The following is a 20573-nucleotide window of genomic DNA, read 5'->3' on the forward strand; positions in this document are numbered from 1 at the left end:
CCCTGGGTCAGGAAGATTCCCTGGAATGGCTACCCACTTCAGTATTCTTGCCTGGAGAATTCCATGGACAAAGGAGCCTGGGGGGCTACAGTCCATGGGGTCAAAAAAAGTTGGACATGACTTAGCAACTAACATACACACACAAGGGTTATTACAAGAAAGGATACAGAGCAAATGCAACAGGAAAGAGATACACAGCAGGGGATACCAGAGAGGACCGTCACGGGCTTCCAAGAACTTTTTTGCCCAAGGTCACACAAGAATGTTTTTTGTTGTTGTTGTTAGCACTCAACTATACGTGTGTGTGTGGAATGTCTTTGCCTGGGGAAGTCCGAATGAGCCTCAAGTTCCAAGGCTTTTATGGGGGCTAGTCACATAGGCTGGAGAAGTCAACGGCACCCCACTCCAGTACTCTTGCCTGGAAAATCCCATGGATGGAGGAGCCTGGTATGCTTCGGTCCATGGGGTCACTAAGAGTCGGACACGACTGAGCGACTTCACTTTCACTTTTCACTTTCATGCATTGGAGAAGGAAATGGCAACCCACTCCAGTGTTCTTGCCTGGAGAATCCCAGGGACGGGGGAGCCTGGTAGGCTGCCGTCTATGTGGTCGCACAGAGTCGGACACGACTGAGGCGACTTAGCAGCAGCAGCAGTCACATAGGCATATCCTGCTCTGCAACCAGGCTTAGCTATCAAAACTCAGAATTCCAATAATGACATCAGGTGCATGTCATCAATCTTGGTGTTTATAAAGCAACCTGAAAAGCCAGTATAGGATGATCTGTTGCTTCAAGGATTTGTAACAAAATCATTGATCATCACATAAAGAACATTCTGAGGGTAGCATTCCTAGGAGTTGGCCTAGGGTCACTCAGGGTTCCCTTGAATCAGGCTTGCTGTGTTAATGTTTTCCTCACAACATGTGGGGGACAACCAAATTTGACTAGGATTTGGAAAAGGATGTCGCAAGCATAGACTCACGTTGTAGAGGTTAAAGATGGCTTCTGCCACCTGGAGGCAGATCATAGGCTAGGCAAGAAAGCCTTCCAATTGGAGGCCTCTTGTTTTTGTTTTTTATTTTTTTTTTAATTTTTATCAGAATTTAGTTGCTTTACAATGTTTTTGTTTCTGATGTACAGCAAAATGAATCAGCTATATATAAACATATATCCCCTCCCTCCCACCCTCATCCCACCCCTCTGGGTCATCTCAGAGCCTGGAGCTGAGCAACCTGTGTATATAGCAGCTTCCCGCTAGCTAGCTATTTTAGATACGGTAGGGTATATATGGAGACCTCTTGTTAAAGATGACTGAACTCTATTTTTTAAGTCTAAGTGTTTAATTTCATGAGACTAGCTCTATTTATTTGGCAAGCCTTTAGTAAATTTTTGAGCCTCACCTCAACTATGCTGCAAAGGGCATATTTATTCATTCAACAATTGTTTTCAGAATGTATGTACTATTTGCTAGACATTGTTGTGTTGGGGGTAAATTAATGAAAACTCAGAGGTCTGTTTTTAGGAAGCGTACAAGTCTTGTGGGGAGAAATCAGAATGGATGTGATTTGAGGAAGCTATAATCTACCGAGTTTAGAGCAAAGTCATAAGAGAAGGCAGGTGTACTGCCTGGAAGTCTAGAAAAAAGAAATCCAAAGAAACGGGTTTTTGGTGTCTCTGGACTATTTTATTAGATCAGCGATTCTAATTTGTCTGGAACTGAGGTGTTTCCTAGGATGCAGGACTCTTTCTGTGAAAACTGTTCTCCCAACCATGGGGCTGGGTCCTGCAGCCAAGGCTCTGCTATCCACCTGTCCACCTATCCACCTGTCCACCTGTCCACCTATCCACCTGTCCACCTGACTAGAAATTAGGACCCATTATCAGCCAGAGTTTATCTCCAGAAGTTGGCTGGAGAAGTTGCTCTGAATCTAACTGTGGAGCCCCATAGTGAAGTCTGCACACTTGTCATTGAGGTCTCTAGAATAAATCTAGCCTGTTAAACTTTTTATTTTACAAGTTTCTTTTTTAAAAATTTTAATTGGAGGCTAATTACTTTACAATATTGTGATGGTTTTTGCCATACATTCACAAGAATCAGCCATGGGTGTACATGTGTTCCCCATCCTGAACCCCCTCTCCCCTCCCTCCCCATCCCATCCCTCCAGGTGATCCCAGTGCACCAGCCCTGAGCACCCTGTCTCATGCATCGAACCTGGACTGGCGATCTATTTCACACTTGATAATATACATGTCTCAATGCTATTCTCTCAAATCATTCCACCCTCGCCTTCTCCCACAGAGTCCAAAAGTCTGTTCCTTACATCTGCTGTTTCTTTTGCTGTCTCACATATAGGGTCATCGTTACCATCTTTCTAAATTCCATATATATGCATTAATATACTGTATTGGTGTTTATCTTTCTGGCTTACTTCACTCTGTATAATAGGCTCCAGTTTCATCCACCTCATTAGAACTGATTCAAATGCATTCTTTTTAATAGCTGAGTGATATCCCATTGTGTATATGTACCACAGCTTTCATATCCATTCATCTGCCGATGGACATCTGGGTTGCTTCCATGTCCTGCTATTATAAACAGTGCTGCGATGAACATTGGGGTGCATGTGTCTCTTTCAATTCTGGTTTCCTCGATGTGTATGCCCACCAGTGGGATTGGTGGGTCATATTAGCCTGTTTAACTTTTAACTTTCTGAGGTACCCCAATCTCCTTCTAAGAAGCTCACTGCCATTTTTTTTTTTCAAGAAATACAATTACTTCAAAATGAAGGGACAAAAGATTTTTTGCTGGATGTGTTATTAATGCTTCCATAGCTAAACTACTATTTTGATGCAGTCCAATGCAAATACCAAATGGATATTTTAACATTATTTTAGAAAGTGATAAAAATGTGTTTCATATGAATCTCATCAAAGTTTTTAGAGGTCCAATGGTGTTGGCCGGAGAAGGCAATGGCACCCCACTTCAGTACTCTTGCCTGGAAAATTCCATGGACTGAGGAGCCTGGAAGGCTGCAGTCCATGGGGTCGCAAGAGTCGGACACGACTGAGCGACTTCACTTTCACTCTTCACTTTCATGCTTTGGAGAAGGAAATGGCAACCCACTCCACTGTTGTCTGGAGAATCCCAGGGACTGTGGAGCCTGGTGGGCTGCCGTCTAGGGGGTCGCACAGAGTTGGACACAACTGAAGCGACTTAGCAGCAGCAGTGGTGTGGGTATGTCAAGCTCTTCCTTTTATAGCCATGACAGGACGGCCCCTCCTTCCCAGTCCTGGCAAATTGACTCCATCAGGTTGTTCTTGACAAGGTCACTCACTGCTCCAGTAGACAGCTGGAGCTGTCTTTTAACAGGAAGTCTCTGCCATCATTCTTTCTTATGTTAATTAAGTGGATCTTCTTTACTTTGTTGTCAGAAACTGAACTAAAATGAATTCTCTAGGTAAGAGTATTTCCAAGATGATAAACAGCTCTGGATTTTTCTGTTCCTTGGTTATTCCTCAAGCTTACTGGAAATATATGGCTCTCTGCAGTGCTGAAATTTGATCTCAAGGGACCCACCCACCAAATATATTTCAAATTTCAGATCAGTAAACTGGCATCCCGAGTTCAGTATTTCTTAAAAATGAAATCATTTCACTATGTTTTAAAAATGGTGTAACTGAAAACTATGGACTCTGTGAAAACCTGCACCTGACACATTACCCCAGGCTCTTTCCATGAGCATGTTATTTGCACACAGTAGGTGTTTCATTAAAGCTTCTCAGATGACTAGAAACTCTGCTAGTTCTTTGTTCTTGAGATGTTGCAAATTCTGCTGTACTTTCTAAACACAAGTAATTCCTTCCCTCTTGCACAATGTTAGTAACTGGATATAAATTTCTTCCATGTATAAGGTTCCCTTTGTCTTTGGAACCACTCCCTGGCACACCTGTTTTGGATATTTCACTTTCTAAGCCTCAAGCTTTTTCACCAACCAGTAGGCCACACCTGAACTACTGTTTGTCAGTAACCTTCTTCAATGTCCATCCCTAGGGTAACCTTCAGCTGGTCTGATCTCTCTCCAGCCATAGCACTTCCTCTCCTTTACTGGAACTATTCCACAAGGGCTGAACTCACCTGACTTCTTCCCAGGCCTATTTCAGCACCCCTTATTTTACTTATGCATCAGAAATCACTTGGATACTTTTCTGGGGAAACAAAAATTCCCAGGCTGCCCTTCAGACCCATGGAATCAGCCTACATAGGCACATGCTCCAGAAAACTCAATTCCATTCAGGATCCTAGTTCTTGGACCTGGAGTCCCCAGATAGTGGCACATTAAAAAAGCTCCCCAGGTGTGATTACGGTGCATTGTTTACTTAACAGCAGGTCCAAGATTTGGTCCTCCAGATCTTTTTAACATTTTTTCCCCATTCCTCCAAATACTTGGTACACAAACGTTTTTGATGACCATTTTTTCTTCATCATAATCACTAACACTATATGAACCCTTACTAAATGCTACCTTATTGCGCTTAACAAAATACACCAGACACGACTTATCCCTGCTTTAAATAAAACACTGCTACTCAGGATTAAGCATGTATTTATTTTAGTTTAGTTAAAACATACAATGTTTCATTGAAACGGTGTAGCACTCTTTGCCAACAAGTCTTACTGGAATTGTTGGCCTCTATGACAGTACAGTGGGGGTACATATTTACATTATATACAGAAAGCTTACCACATATCCAGGTTCTCAAAGGTCTTCCACCACACTAGAGCATATTTGATTTCATTACACTAGATCATGTTTTAATATATTTTAATAGCTACATTTTGAAAATTTAGACCTTATTTAAAATTTAAGAGATCTGAACTTGCACCAAGTTTTCATGAAAAAAATGTTGTTCATGTATTCTGTTTATTGCAAATACAATTTTAACAGTATTCTAAATTTTTAGTGTTTACACAATTTGTCAATTTGTTTATTGAAATCTCTGTACAGGTAGTTTTGGGACAATTCTTATAGATACATAGTGTGAATTCATCAAAATGCAGTTAAGAAACTTATAAGGATATATACATTTCAACCCAAGACCCAAACCTGACATTATATACAACCTATTTACAAATACATATGGACAGACACTGTATGTACATAAGATTATCATAAATATTGAAAAATAGGTTAGCTTTAATGGATTAATGCTGTTCTATAAATAACATTAGTTATAACTGAAACATCCACGGAAGACAGTAATGCAAAATGAGGTGACAAGACAGTGGTTTTAATACTGAAGACTGCTCATTACTGGGAATTCACTGTTTAGGAACCTCCAGGTAGACAAAGATAGCTCCAAGAAAATCATGCAATGAAATTTACCCTTGGCAGTTGATTTGGAACCTCAAATAGCCAAGGGACTGGAGGAACCTTCCACATTGAATTTTTTTTTTTCATTTCTTCCTGGTTGCCTCGGTATTTTCTCCCAAATAAAAGGATGTAAACTGTAGAGGTATTCCCAGGCAAGTCTTAAGATACAAAACCAGCGATTCTTTCCAGGAGTTCAAGCAGAAGTGCCAATTCTTGGTCTGAGCTAGAGGTGAGGCTCTGGATTTGAATGGAGTGCCGAAAGCCCAACTGAATGAAAGCAGTGCTGTAGAGTCCGTCTTCTCACTGCCTTTCGAGGTGGTCCCCACTTTCATTTTTGTAGAAACAAACAAAAATGGACCATTGGTTTCACCCAATGGAGCACTACAAGACGTCTTCCAGTTCAGTTCCACAAGGGTCTCTGACTACAGACACATCTTGTCTGCAACTGAGTCACATATAATACAAGAATGCGTAACAAAAATCATGTCTGCCACATTTCTGGCCCTTGCCTAAAACTAAAAATGTTAAGTTCAAGAGAACAACCTTACAGTCAGGTGACCAATTGATGATTCCATTATTTGCTTCCCTCAACCACTAATGGAATTATGTGTATTAGATTTTAGACATTATGCCTAACGAGCAAAGTACCACATTATTTAATAACATATTCACCATACACCATGACGTACAATAAATGTGCTCTTAAAGCCAAGTAATTTTTTCACTTCTAACTGGGGTTGAAATGGAAGGGTGATCATGCAGTCGGACCAATAGTTACACTCAGGGTGCACTGTTTTCCCTAGCTAACCATTTGTTGGATGTAAACAAGTACTTCTACGTTGTACAAGAATGAGATGACAATCCAGTGCACGTGAGTTTTTTTAAAAAGCTTACTGCATGAGAAACCCAGTGGCCTATATGAAGAGAACTTATACCAAATATAGGTGTAACCTATGGATTAGACCTCTACTGTAGACAAAACATGAACACAACTAAACCATACATTGTCAAGTAATTCACACTTCCATAGCAGATGAGCCATATGAAAAGTTGTCCTCTCTGGATAGAACAGTTTTGGCCTACAGCCATCAAATGCCCATTTTCCACTTCTGGAAGCAATGCCAAAAAAGGGCTGGCCCAAAAAAATCCAGAGCTGTCAACCCAACTCTGGAGGCAGATGCAACTGAATAAACCCTGTTTTACCCAATTGCACTATTTGGTACCTCAAAATTAGTTATTTTATTTCCCACAGAAATACCTGCATTATCTTCCATTCTAATAGACTGAAGCCATAAATATTTCAGAGTGTAAATGAACAAAAATATTTGGGGATAGAGAAGAAAAGTGATGAACAGAGTTCACCTGATTTGGTGTAGCCACAATCAACCAATTGTCCTTTAAAGGTAAAGTCTGAATGGAAAATGCTCCTAATTACAGTATAATTTTTCATTATATCATTTTCTCTAAAAATTATTTTGGATAAAAAAAAGTATTTGGCTTAGTATGCCTACAAAAAGGCAAATCATTTCATAATACTAGTAGTAATTGTTTTTAAATAACAATGATTTTTTTCATGGAATTCATTGACAATTGCTTTTGGATAAAGTTCAAAAAAAGCAATTTTTAAAAAATAAAATAGTGCTTCTGAGGTCTTTGAATATTTTTGGTACAAAAAATTAATAGTGTTTTTCTCAATGATTATTTCAATACTTTGCTGTAAATTAAAAAGAATTGTTTCTCACATCGAATGGTTCCATTAGGCACATTCAAGTAAAATCATAAAATATCCAAGTTAAACAATGACACAGCCAAACATGTGGCTTGATTAAAGTTAAGAGTTCGTCCATTCTCTGGAATGGAATAAAATTGTCACTTCCGATAACCCGAGACTCGTGGTTTGGTGTTAATATCCATTTCTACCATACAGAATAGTTTCTTTAAGAACAAAACAAAACAAAACAAGAGTTCACTTATTCTGCACTCAGAAGAACCAGCGAGGAATCTGCACTTCAAAAGGAAGTGAAACTGAAAACATTAGGTGAAATTTCATAGTAGTTGAGAGCTGTGGACTCAACACTGGCATCAAACGGACTATTGTGGAGTTTTAGAGGTGGTGGTTAATGGCCACCTCCCGGGGCATTGTGGACCCAATCCAACACAATCAAGGCCATGCTTCCGGTCATCACCACTATGCCACTTAGCAGGAAGAACATAGCCTGCAATGAGCAGAGAAAACAGATCAGCAAGCCACAAGACATATGTGCTAAATATTCTTCTACTTTTAAAGAATGGGCTTATAATTTCTAAAGGGCCTCCCAGGTGGCGCTAGTGGTAAAGAACCCACCTGCCAATGCAGGAGACACAAGAGATGTGGGTTTGATTCCTGGGTTGGGAAGATCCCCTAGAGTAGGAAACGGCAACCCACTCCAGTACTCTTGCCTGGAGAAATCCATGGACACAGGATTTGCACTGGTGAGCAATAGTCAATGGGTCCCAAAGAGCTGAACAGAACCGAGTGAATTAGCACATACAATAAATTCCTAAGTGTGTCCGTATTACTTCACAGAGCTACAGTTTCGCTCGCTGAACTGTCTTGAATGATCAAAGTAAATAAGTAAAGTCACTCAGTTGTGTCTGACTCTGTGACCCCGTGGATTGTAGCCTTCCAGGCTCCTCCGTCCATGGGATTTTCCAGGCAAGAATACTGGAGCGGGTTGCCATTTCCTTCTCCAGGGGATCTTCCTAACCCAGGGATGGAACCCAGGTCTCCTGCATTACAGGAAGACTCTTTATGATCTGAGCCACAAGGGAAGCCACTGAATGATCAAGGGGTTATCTATATAATACTATGTTACTGTATCTTTAAAATCTTCCCAAAGTTTCCCTTCTCATTCCTTTGTATCAAAAGAAAAAGTAAATAATCTTCCTTTACTAAATAAACTATTGCACGCAACAGAACTGGAATGGTATTTTTGCATTTTTTAAAAGGGAAAAATCTTAACTTATAAAATCAAATCTAAATTATCTTAAAAATGCAGCCTGAGCTGAAGCTGGAGGTTTTTCTGAAAGACATGAGTAGGTCTACTCTAATTCTACTCTTCAATTACTGCACCAGTAAAACAAAATAACAGTTGTTGGTTCATAAGCATTTCTAGTACTTCAGTCAGACAACAGTAGTGGAGAAAAAGGACTGAAATGCAGTCTTTCTTCTAAGTATTCCCACCAGGATCATTTGTGGTTAACATATCATAATCTTTGTAAAATCAGTTGTTATAATTATACTTTACAGTGTAATAACCCCCTGACCCCACTTGAGCTTTGCTTTGAAAATGGTCTCATTTGACTAAATACGCCATTTTCTCCTCTTTTAAACACTCCAGGCCCATTTAAGTGCCTGTCACAGAGCAGGTGGTCAAAGTTACTTTTAACCTCTATTCCTGTTTCTAAAGTATCTAGTAACTTTCTTGCAATAAACTTAAGAATACATATCAGAAGGCAAACCATCTCCCACCTCCCCTCCTCCCCCATTCTTCCATCTGTGAAGTACACAGTTATAGGTATATTTATCAGAAACTAAAAATGAAACTACAATAAATTACATTTAAGAGACTAAAATTACAATCAGTTGAGGAACTTCTGGCATTAGACTATTATTCTTCTTCTTATTCTGGTCATAAACTCTCACTCACCCCAATCTTTTGTACAGACTTCATAGATTCTTTCTTCACTAACTTGATATAGAACGCAGATGGAAGAATAAAAATCAACATAGCAGCCGCAGATGCACCTGTAAAAACAGCATTGACTATTTCTTAAGAATTCAATGAATCACTTGTTATTCCTTTTTTAACTGTAAAACTCCTGATATTTCAATCAACTTTGTTGCTTCCTAAAACTTACCAATGAAACCAAAGATATCCCTAATATTTGGTACAAAGATGACAAGCAAATTGGTAAACACCAAGATAGACACTGTGATGACACTATGACGCCACCAACTGAACTCCTTCGATGCACACAGCAAATGAGTGATGGAACTCCGGATCTGCAAAAAATAAGTGGAGAAACAAAAATTGCAGCTTTAATCAATGAAAAAAGAGTGACAAACAACAGGAAATATACCTAAATGAGTAGCTATTTAAATACCTAAAGTGTACCCCTCCTCTACTGCTCTTTTCCTAAACATCTAAGCATTAGAAAGATCATTATATCCTGAATTATGGGGAAAAGAGCCCAAGATGTATTTTAAAGATGGACAAAACATTAAAAAAAAAAAAAACTTTCAAAAACCAAAAACCCTTGATGTTGCTGTAGTCGTGTCTTCCTTCTCACAGAACATGAAAATCTCACAAATCTTCATGTCTAACAACCCCTTCCTATGGAAAAGAGAGCAGATGATCACTTACTGGGAAAATAACTACTGGTACTGTCAGGGTGACAGCCATCAACACAGCCAAGCGGACAATGAGAAGCAGAATGTCAGTCTCCATGACAGAAGAGTAGGTATGGAGCAATTCTGACTCAACGTGTTCTATAGAGAAAGACAAAAAAAAAGAAAAAATGCTTCATGTGTGCTGTTCTCTCTGGAGATTAGTTAGAAAATCTAACTTACAGCTATTATCTGCACCGAAGTTATTAGCTACTCACAAAACGACTATAAACTAAGAGGCTAATAAGATTAATTCGGAATTAGGGTTAATGCAATTAAAATAACATTGAAGGAAAATTTTTCTAAATACCTAGGAGAGATTTAGCCACATGACCCCCATTAAAAACAACAAGAGCTAAATAGCTAAATCCCATGGTTTGGCTTACAGTCTGCGTGTGTGTTGTATAATCTGAAGGGAATGGGAGAGGAGAGTCAGGATGAACCTAGGTGCAAGCACATCACATATAAAAATGCCATCATATGGCTAACGGTGGATTTTGGAGTCTGTACTCTAGAAATTACTGATTCAATATACACTACAGGAAATTCTAAACTCTAGGTTCAATTGCTCATCACAAATATGAAATATACTCAAACAGAGTGAGCTTTTAAAGTGACAGAACTATAACATACAAAGTAAGAACTTCATTTCTTAAGTGTCCTTTTTGCAAACTAGACATTATTTACCGTAAAATGTCAGGTATCCAAAGAGGGCAGCAAGCAGGTACATGAGAAACATAGCGAAAAAGGAAATCTTGGACACATTCATCATTCTTCTACGGCTGCGGCTGTGCAAATTCAAAGGAAAACACACATACATGTTAGAGCAGTAGTTATAGCAGTAATTATTATTTTTCCAGCTTTTCCAATTAATTTATATAAAAGTTGCTAAAGTGCTCACCCTTTAAGCTCTTCATAAATAGGAAGAATAGCAGGATGACAGACAAATGAGAAGGTCAGAATTGGCACAGCATAGACAGTCTGCGAAAAAAAGTAAAAACCTTCTTAACATCCTGATGTAATAAACTCATGTGATATCACAGTTCTTGCAACTTACATTTTATACTCATTAATCTTAGAAATCAAAGCTTAAAATGTTTTCTTGCCTAATTAGCTCTTCTAATTTGTTCACTAGGTGTGACGAACGTTCTCACTTCCGAATGTGGCAGTTACTGAGACAAGATGATCTTTTCATCTTTCAATCTACTTTAAGATACAAACCAACACTTTCTTCTCAGTCCTCAATAATGAGCTAATAACCATGTTTCCTAAAGAGGAAGCTATTACCTCATCTCCCTTTATCTTGGGAGTGTTAAAACTTCCAGTGGCTTATCTTCCCTGTTTTCTTCCCTAAAATCTTTCTTTGAAAACAAAATGATTATAGTTACCTGTGAGTTGAAGATAAAATAACGTGGTTGGCAAGAATCACTTTCAGTCCTATTAAAACCCACAAAAGCTGCTGGCTGTGCTAAGCTGCCGTTTACTGTTTCATTAACTAGAAAAGCAATTTCCGCAGGACAAGGAATCTGAAATTTCTTGAAAATCACCTGAAAATATATTATTTTGCATTTGTTAGAATGAATAATGTGACAGGGCTTAGAAAAACAATCTCTAGCTTTAAAGGAAAAGTATACCTACCACAATCAGAAAGAACATCATACACAGCAAGGAAAGACCACTGGTGTATCCCAAATATCCTGTAAGGAGGAAAAAACATGGGATTCATTTCCTAAAACAGGTTTAGGGCAAAGACGACTCAATTCTGTTTGCAAGACTGCAGTGTGGACACATGAAATTTCTAATTTTTATACAATAAGATGTAGAATTACTTAAAAATACTTGTTAAACGCTAAATCGGTAACAACTATCCCTTTTGCATTTTTTATAAAGCACAAGATGTTCTAAAGGTCAACCAAGTACTTGGGCCTTTTGGTAACCATTCTGCTAGAATTTTTGGAAGACTGGCAAGTTACAAACGCTGCGATTCTCAGTGGTATATTTTTGGGGTTCTTTAATTCAGCTCTCTTTCATTTCTATTAAGAGAAAGCCAACTAGTTGGTGAGGCTCACTTCAATTCTCTTTAGAGATAGGTTTGCTCACCTAAATTCCTCAGCAGTGACAAGGGGAGAATGAGCACCAGTGACACTAGCAGAACCAGATAGTCACCATTCAGATACCACAATCTGAAAGAAAGAGAAGAAAAACAAGGTCACAACCAGTCATAAATATCCTCAGAATAACATACATTTCTTCTCACAGGACCCGTTTTATACTTAAAAAAAAAAAAAGAGAGAGAGACAGGTTGGAAAGAGTTATCACTTATTCAAAAAGCCCACATACACAGGAACAGATTTCTAACTTAATGTGCACAGTGAATATTCACTCAGGTTAGAAATGGGGTCTGAAACAGTATAACTTTTGTCCCATTGTTTGCTCTGGGAAGACTGCCAGCTGCTTCATAACATAAAATGCTTCTTAAAGGCTTGATACTAACGTAGGGAACAAAGCAGCATTGTTAAGCCAGTTAATCTTATCTTTAAGCATTTTTAGAAAATTATACACCAACTTTGTCATAGCTTTAGCTCACAGTTTTTTAATGCTGGAAACAAGGAAATTTTAAAACAAGTTTCTATCAGACATTTGTTAGCAAATGTACTTACTAAACATTTCAACAAGGAAATTTTTTCACAGTTCAATAAAATACATAGGCAAAAAACAAATAACAAAATCCAGTCCCCTCCAAACAAGAGCTTATTGCAGGTTGTCAAGAGTATGTTGTGACACCCTGACCCACCTTGACTCCAAGAGTAAAAAGATCCCTTCTGAACTCAGAGAAAATGTTATGCACCTCTCTGAAAGTTTTAGCAATGCCTTTTCCTTTTTAGGTAATCAACTACACCTTGCTTTAAATCACTTATTTTCAAATTCCAATTGCCTGTCAATTCTAACTCTGCTTACTTTAGCAATAAAGACCCCCCACAGAAAACTTGTATTTAAAGACCAGCTTATTAGGTTTCAAATGCCACAGAGATAACCACACTTTTCTGTTTTGAGATAATGAGCTGCATGTAAGCAGGGAAGTACATTATCCCTCCTCATGTTTACTTTAGATAAAAACCTGTTAGTCTGCTCGGATGAGTAACTCTGCCGGAAGGACAAGGCTTCTACAGCATGGCCATGCATTTTCTGGTATTCTGCATTTTCAACAGATTTTCCAATTCACAAAAATCAGACAGGGATTGATTTTTAATGTAATTCAAAATGTCAGTGCTAACTTAGGTTGGGGTGTAAGTTATTCAACTGTATCTTCTGGGGACAGTAAGGACAAAAGGTAAGTAGTTTCAGAAAACCTGTTTTCATACATATATTTGAAATTTGTTATTCAGAGTTAACTAGCTACTATCTTGGCCTTTCCTTGGAGAAGTTCAAATCAGTTTCTGGGGGACTTCTTGGTCAGTTTCAACAGGAATATTAACAAAAAAAAATTTACTGATAATCATTTTGTATCCAACTTTGATAAAATGTATCTAACCATTTTAGACTGCAATTGTTTCTTATGAGTAACCTTACTTAGCACCTACCCATTTGTATCTTCAATGTTCATTAATGCCTGGATCACCAAAGGTAACTCATATTTCACTATGAAGAGGTAGCTTGACATAGCTGGAGGAAAACAAAATTATACCATTACAAGTGCAAAATGTTGCATGTGACATCAAAAGTAGCCTGTCACCACTCTCTGCTACATAAAGAGCAAAAAACTATACCCAAATCATCTTTTAAAAACTCTTACCTCCAATGTTCTGCATGGTAATGGATCCAGATGCTGTGAGCTTCCCAACCATTCCAAATGCTTTATGTCCCAGCTGTTCATATAATAAAGACCCTATAATTTAAAGAATACAGACGCCATGAAGGAAGAGAAAGAAAATCATGATAGGCATAATTGTTTTAGAAATATAGAGTGCTACCATACCTCCTTCATTGGCAGTCTTCAAAAGGAGATGAACAGAATACAGGGAAAATATTGACACAAATGTCAACAGAATTCTGATGAGAGAAGAAAAAGGTATAGGGTTATACATAAGCACGTCTATACTTAGAAGATAATTCGTTTTGACTTTATTTAAACATTAAATACAAAACTTGTCCCAATATTTTGTGTGCTAGACAGAATGACCCCAATGATGTGTGCTCACTCTTCTGGCTAGAATGTCAACAAGCTCTCTTACCTGGCACTAAACATGATTGCATCCTGTCTCAGGTGATAGCTCTACAGTACTGGTTATGAACAGGCTTCACCCACTGAACCAAAGGTGCTGGGAGACACTGGAAAGACTAACTTTCCAGTGGTAGAGTTACAAGACTTCTATTTTGATTCTGGTACCATGGTAATTAGCTATGTACTTGCTACTTCTCTGTGTTCCTATACCTATAAAACGGTTTTAACACTTGCCAGTTACTTGGGAAATCCAACTGAAACAAGTTCAGGAAAGGTCTGGAGTCCCTTTGAACCATATAGATAAGCAAAGGAATGGGACTATACAAAGGAAGGAGGGATGATACATGCTAAGTGTCAGGGACAGCTTTACAAAAAACTGTCATCCGTTGTCTGTGAAATTGATGGGTGTCATCAGCACACATCAGAGGAATAACTACTGTGACAATGTATTATATTGCACCCCATGGTATGGAAGACAAGCCCAGCATTGTCACAAAGTTAAACAATGTCTGTGTGAGAACAAGCAATCTATCAGTGAGATTGGGCTGTCTCCTCCTTCAGTTGTTTCGCTCCGATGGAACAGGAGAAAAAAAAAAAAAGAAGAATAGAGAAGCACTAAAGGTTCTCTACTCAGTCACTAAGTTTTCCTTTAGGGCACACATTCTCATTCCAGCTTTCCTTTCCTCCCCACCAGGCAAGCCAAGAAAAACAAATTTCTTTTTATTAAAATGAGCCAACAACAACCAAAAATCAAAATCAGGGAAACTCATAGAAAACTCTGCAAACAAGACGACAGTCACATTTTCCAAATTCTGAAATGGCAAACTGAATAAAGCACCGTTTCAGGTCTGGCAAAGAAATAGATGTCTGTCATTAAACATAGATGGTGGCATTCAGCTGCCGTTCTAATGCCAAAAGTTTCATGGTGTCTAATCTGCAGTGGCAATGACACCATCAGCCTCATCGCTAACTGCACAAAGCATGGCTTAATCAAAAACAATGTCCGAAGTGTGCTAACAAACTCAGTCCCTCTTTTACACAGAGAAGACAATGAGGAATGAACAGACTCCATAACCTTTGAGGTCACTTTCAATCTCAAGACTGGGTCTACTTTATAGGGTAAGCTACAGAGTTGTGTAACCAGATGAGGGCAGCCATGAGGTTTTTGGACCATTTACCTTTATACCGATACACATACCATGTAAAACAGTGATGGATTTAAAACTCACTTTAGCATTTGTGATATTATTCAGCCATTTATTAAATAATCAAATATGCAAACACTATTAAGGTATAAATAATTTCAAAAGTGCAAGGGTAACATATCAGAATTCCGAGTTCTCTTATGAAACAAAGGTAGCATTTTACCTCATGTAAATTCTGCACCACAACCACACTGGAAACATTTAAAGATTGCCTCTGGTTTTTACATGAAGAGTTAGGAAGAGTTTCAAATATTTAACAATGATGCCATTCAAGTACCCCACTAAAAACCTTGAAAACTCTAGGGTTCTTTCTACGCAAATTCCTGGCTCTTGGTCTTAGACCTCAAAAAGCCTCATGGCTCATGAAGCAAGTTGAATGAATCCTAGCTTCCAGTGCTCAAAGCCACACTTAACACATGTGGAATTTCACCACAAAGCGGAGTTTTGCAAAGGTTTGCTTTTCTTTTCAGGAACATTTTCTTCTGGTAGAAAAAATAACTTGAGTAGAAGGCACCAGTCAGCTAACTAAAACATGACTGTAGCAAAGAGAGAATTCCATGCTATGTGTATATGTGGTTTCTTCGTCTGCACAGTAAATCACTCCAAAAAGAAAGTGCCTTAGCCAGGAGTCCACTGTAGCCCAATCTTAGTAACTATGATACAAACATCGCTGAAAACATATACTCAAAATCACAGGTATTTTTCTTTTATGCTTTTTTCCTGGAAGTAAGGTCCATAGTTTTATATTCTCCAAGAGTCAGTGACCCCAAAATGGTTAAAAACCACTGTTTGAAAGTCTTCTCCTGCTCCGAAATCCTAAATCCTGTTCTAGGTATTCACGTGGGAAAGCATGGGAGTAACTAATTCTAACTAGACAACTAAGGAAAAAGACAAAGCAATTCAAAGCAGATATTTTTTAAAGTATTCATATTTTTTTGTGGTAATCACACAGACATGGATTAAAAAAAGAAAAAAAAAAAAATCCAAAATTGAGACCAAACGAAAAAAAAAAAAAATCACATATGGTTGTTTTTCGGTGTCCAGAAAATTGTGAGTCACTTTTCTGAAACATGTTCTAGATTAGACAAATACCACCACACCCTATATATTAAAAAAAAAGTTGTTTTCCTTATGTACATTAGAGGCCACAGATCCTTGGGGAGACTGTCAATTTACAAAACGGAATTGAAGGTATCATGCTTTTAAAATATTTCTTGCTTCAGAGTTTGTCAGAGTAAAAATTTTACCCTGGATCCATCCACAGTTCTTTATAAATATCCAATCCCTATTCAACTTTATTCCCTTCGACTCAAAGACTTTTTGGATTATTAGTTTTAAGAGTTGTCCTAATTTTTCCTACCTAATTGACTTTTTTGATATCATGCAGTTATGTAGCAGAATAAAGAGATCTTTGGATTTCTCACATTTTAAATTTTAAGCAAATGATTAAGTCAAATACTGCAACTGTAAATTCAGTCTCTGGAGCCAAAATATATGCTGTATCATCATATTAACTGCCCTGCGTGGCAGACTCACTACTTACACATACTTACATAAAAAGAGCAATTCCAGTATTAGCCATGGCATAAGAAAGCCCAAGGATTCCACTGCCCACAATCGCATTGCTCAGATTAAATACTGACATTCCAAAGGAAGTAGTACCTGGATGCTACATAGAGGGAAAAGGATAACCAAACATATAACAATAATTAAATGGAGAAAACCAGCTTTGGGCAAGTTAGACTTGAAATCTAAAAATAAAACTATTCTTTTACTCCATAAAGCCACAGAAACACAAACGATTATTTTTAACTTACAAAGTCAGTTTCATACTTCTTCTTCCCCACGTTCGATTCAAGTAAAAAGTTCTGGTTTTCAGGATCCACATCTGCATAATGGCTACAAAAAAGAAAAACAAAAAAATCCTAAATTGGTTGAAATACACAAAGGCATGCTTCAACACAAAACGCCCCCGCGTTTAGCTGTCACACATTAATTTATATGCATATTAAGTAGTAGTCGACTTTCACACGACCTAAAGGCGTATTCCCACACAACCACCAGATAATCCTCCAGAGATTACACGCTCTCTCCAAATGCTACAATAATTTAAAGCAACAGAATCCTAGGTAAAGAACTTCCGATGCACACAAGTCGTTTTTAAAAACGCACACATCTCCCACCTTTTCAGAGCAGCTTGTTTGGTGGGGTAGGAGTAGTTGAAGTCGCTGTTGGAACTATAGCTGCTGCTGTCCTCATCTGGGGAAATACTGAACCTTCCCATTTCAGCTTTCTTCATGTTGGGCAGCGGGAGGAATCGGACGCTGACGGTAGCGCTGGGTTCCTTTTGTCCTTGGAGACGCACGAGCCCGCGCGGCTGCCTGTGAAGGTAGAGGCGGCGCGTCAGGACTGCAGAGCCCGCCCTGGTCACGTGACACCGCCGGGAGGCGCAGCGCGGCTGATTCATCCCCCGCCAGGCGAGTGGAAAAGTACCAGCCGAGCGCGAGGGGCGGGGGCGCGCGCCGAGGGGCGGAAAAGTACAGACCTCGGAGCCGCCGAGAACAAAGATGGTCCCACCGCAACGCTGCGCCCGCGGAGGCCCGCGCCCCCCAGACCCTAAGGCTCCTCTCCCGCGCAATTTAACGTTTTGCCCTCTCTATTAGCCCAAGTTTTACGAAAGGGGCGTGGGGAAGCTCTGTTTCGCCTTTCCCGCAGCCTCCTTGGTCGTGCACAGGCACGCAGGGCACACATCCCACCCAGATATTTGGCTAGGTGTGCATTGCATGTAGCCCAGGCCACAACTCCCTGTTTCCAGCATTTACAATAGCAATGCCGCGTAATCCGTTCCTTTCACGCCTGGAGCCCCCAGATGGGGAAATGCCTCTGCGGCAGACAGACTCGAAGGGGGCGTTAGGGCGGACACGAGTTTTCTCCCGAGAAGAGGAGCATAGGGCGCGCAGAGTGCCGAGGGTTTGTTTACACGCGCACGCCCGTGCCCTCGAGCACACCCGTCCACTGGCATTTGACTCGCAAGCTCTTCGCCCCGCCGGCCCCTCCTATGCCCGGAAAGGAAACTGATGCAATATCGATCGCCGATTGTCAAACGTTCCCGGTTCGTCTTCCCCAATCGTGGCCTCTGCTACATTAAAAGCCCAACCCACCTCCGCCTTCCCCCAAATTCCAAGACCCCTGGATTTAATTATTTTTATTAACTCAAATCAGTCACCAGACTTGTCGCAGTGGAACCGCGGGCCTGACTGACTTCCCCTCCCCCTAACGGGAAGATGCGGCTCCGATCTGGGCGGGCACACGGCCCCCGCGCCGCGCCCCTCCCCCGCCCGTAAGAGGACAGTGACCCCCACTGCAGGCCGAGATAGAAGACTGGCCCACAAACCGAAAACGCCCTCCCCGGGAAGAAACGACACCCACAGCTGCCTTCCCGCCGCGGCCCCTCCCCCACTCCCGCCCGGTCCCCGCGCCTTTTGCACAGACGCCCCCGCGCGTGTTACCTTGGTGGTCTGGGCTCCTGTATCCCGGAAACAACACGCAGACTACTTCGGTGAGTTTTTCTCAGTCAACAAAAATCATAAAGAAAAACAGAAGAAAACGAAAAACCCAACAAGAAGCAGGAAAAGAATTTTAATTAAACAAGGAAATGGCAAGTTGCCGCCCCAATCGACCGGCGTCCGCCGTCTGAAGAGAAAGGCGCGAGTGTGCGGAGCGCGTGGTCCGGCTGCTGGCGGCGGTGCGAGAAAAGCGATCCGGGACGGCAGCGACGCGCGGCTCTGGAGCAGCGGGGCGAGCGGCGGGTTTTAGCGGGAGGACGCGTCAATGGGCGGGGCCCCAGCCTTCGGGAGCCTGCTTTTTTTGTATATCAACACCACCTGGGCTCCGCCCCCGGACCGCCTGGGCCCGCGAAGCCCCGCCCCCTGCCCCCTGCCCCCTGCCCCCCCGCGCCCCTCCGGGGTGGCGGAATCAGGCAGCCCAGCCCCGCCTGCTTCCTCCCCTGCTCCTTCCAGGCTAACTCCACTCTGCCGACTCCGGTCAGCTTGAAAGACCCCCGCCTCCCCTCGCCCCTGCTTTCCTCTGTCTCTCCCTTTCAAGCCCAGATGGGTGCCCAAGAGATGCGGTTGTCTTTCAGGAACCTTCTCCAAATATGCTCGTGTCCGAGTGACCAGCAGGCTTTCTTTTCTCCTCTAGGCTCTTTGGGGACACATCCCGCCCATCCAATGCTTTTCTGCATGTTATTTTTATGGTTTACAGGGGGGGTTTTCTCTCGCACTCTTGGGCCAACGGAGCAACGTAGTCTCCATGGTAGGTTTCTGTTCTCGTTCTTTCTTCTCGTTCCCAGACCTGCTTTCACTCTTCAGAACTAGCTTGATTAGGTCGGTTGGCAGCTCCATATCGGAATACCCTTTTTGTACGGACACGGAAAACCCTATGAAGTGTAGAGCTACATCATGCCCAGCAAGCCAGACTCTTTAAAAGGGTCCCCAGTGGGCGACTCGGCTCCTCCGAGGGGGTGTAGGATCCCGTTTTTCCTTCCTGGACACGTTTCGCTCATTCCCCACCCCAAATGAAGAGCTCTCCTCGCCCTCCTCGCCTTTCTCTCCTATTTACAGAGGCACTGCTTCCGTTGGAATGCCGGTGCTCCCCTTCCAGTGTGGATGTGCTCTTGCTGAGCCAGGCAACTAGGGGGCCCCTTCGCTGTGGAATACTCGGTTCTGCCGGAAAGGCTGGAAACAAAGGCCTCTTAGGAGAGAGAATTGTTGGTTGAATGAATGAATAAACAAACGACCTGACCTACTGCTCTCTTCCTTTTGGAGACGTGGGAGAGACTGAGTAGGGTTGGGTGTGATCACAATTCTTGCTTTCAATGTTTTCCTGAGGAAATCTATACAACTGTCTGTTTCTATGACACGTGAGGCTGCGGGTGCCCTTGGCCTGCACCAGTGTGCATGATTGACATGGGCGGACCCGATTCCACTTTACACTCCTTTCTTCCCAACCCCTTCAACTGGTCAGACCAGTCTCAGCTAAACAATACTCTTTCTTGCTTTAGTACCCAACTTCCCATCGCCATCACTCAGGGCTTAGTCACTGAGCCTCAGAAAGGCTTCCGTCCTCACCCCTCTTATTGTAAGGACTGTTTTCTAAACCGTGTGGTGAAAACGTTTTAGAACCTATGCTGTCTTGTACCCAGAATTGTTCATGTTTGTAATCTTGTCCTACCAGGGAGACTGTGAGCACGCCAGGGCAAGTTTGGCATTTGATACACAATTGTGACTTTCACACACATTCCCCGATAACACTGATCAACTCTTCTAGACTGGACAACAATCT

The 20573-nt window shown here is 41.1% G+C and overlaps 1 protein-coding gene across 2 annotated transcripts; it reads right to left on the minus strand.

Moving 5' to 3' along the window:
- Positions 1-4589: 4589 nt before the first annotated feature.
- Positions 4590-19012, minus strand: SLC38A2 (solute carrier family 38 member 2). Of its 2 annotated transcripts, XM_043446451.1 has the most exons (16): positions 18740-19012; positions 17414-17611; positions 17048-17129; positions 16784-16899; positions 13780-13853; positions 13597-13689; positions 13385-13466; positions 11904-11986; positions 11442-11500; positions 11192-11350; positions 10705-10784; positions 10491-10591; positions 9781-9905; positions 9275-9419; positions 9064-9161; positions 4590-7590 (listed from the first exon to the last, which is right to left on the minus strand). In XM_043446451.1, the coding sequence occupies exons 2-16, from the start codon at positions 17527-17529 to the stop codon at positions 7492-7494; spliced, it is 1512 nt and encodes a 503-aa protein (XP_043302386.1). In that variant the 5' UTR covers positions 17530-17611; positions 18740-19012; the 3' UTR covers positions 4590-7491. The 2 variants fall into 2 exon arrangements, with proteins under 2 accessions (XP_043302386.1, XP_043302387.1); XM_043446452.1 differs by lacking the exons at positions 16784-16899; positions 18740-19012 and having other exon boundaries at positions 17414-17555.
- Positions 19013-20573: the final 1561 nt, after the last annotated feature.

Source organism: Cervus canadensis, chromosome 25 (genome assembly GCF_019320065.1).
Source record: "Cervus canadensis isolate Bull #8, Minnesota chromosome 25, ASM1932006v1, whole genome shotgun sequence".
Taxonomy (NCBI): domain Eukaryota; kingdom Metazoa; phylum Chordata; class Mammalia; order Artiodactyla; family Cervidae; genus Cervus; species Cervus canadensis.

Bases quoted from the DNA above. Each gene is read 5' to 3' on its own strand.
- SLC38A2 (XM_043446451.1), bottom strand. From the start codon at position 17,529: ATGAAGAAAGCTGAAATGGGAAGGTTCAGTATTTCCCCAGATGAGGAC. The intron at 16,900-17,047 runs GTAAGTTAAAAA...CCCTCTATGTAG, and splicing joins AGAAGTATGAAACTGACTTT to CATCCAGGTACTACTTCCTT. The intron at 9,420-9,780 runs GTAAGTGATCAT...TATTTTTTGCAG, and splicing joins TACCAGTAGTTATTTTCCCA to ATCCGGAGTTCCATCACTCA.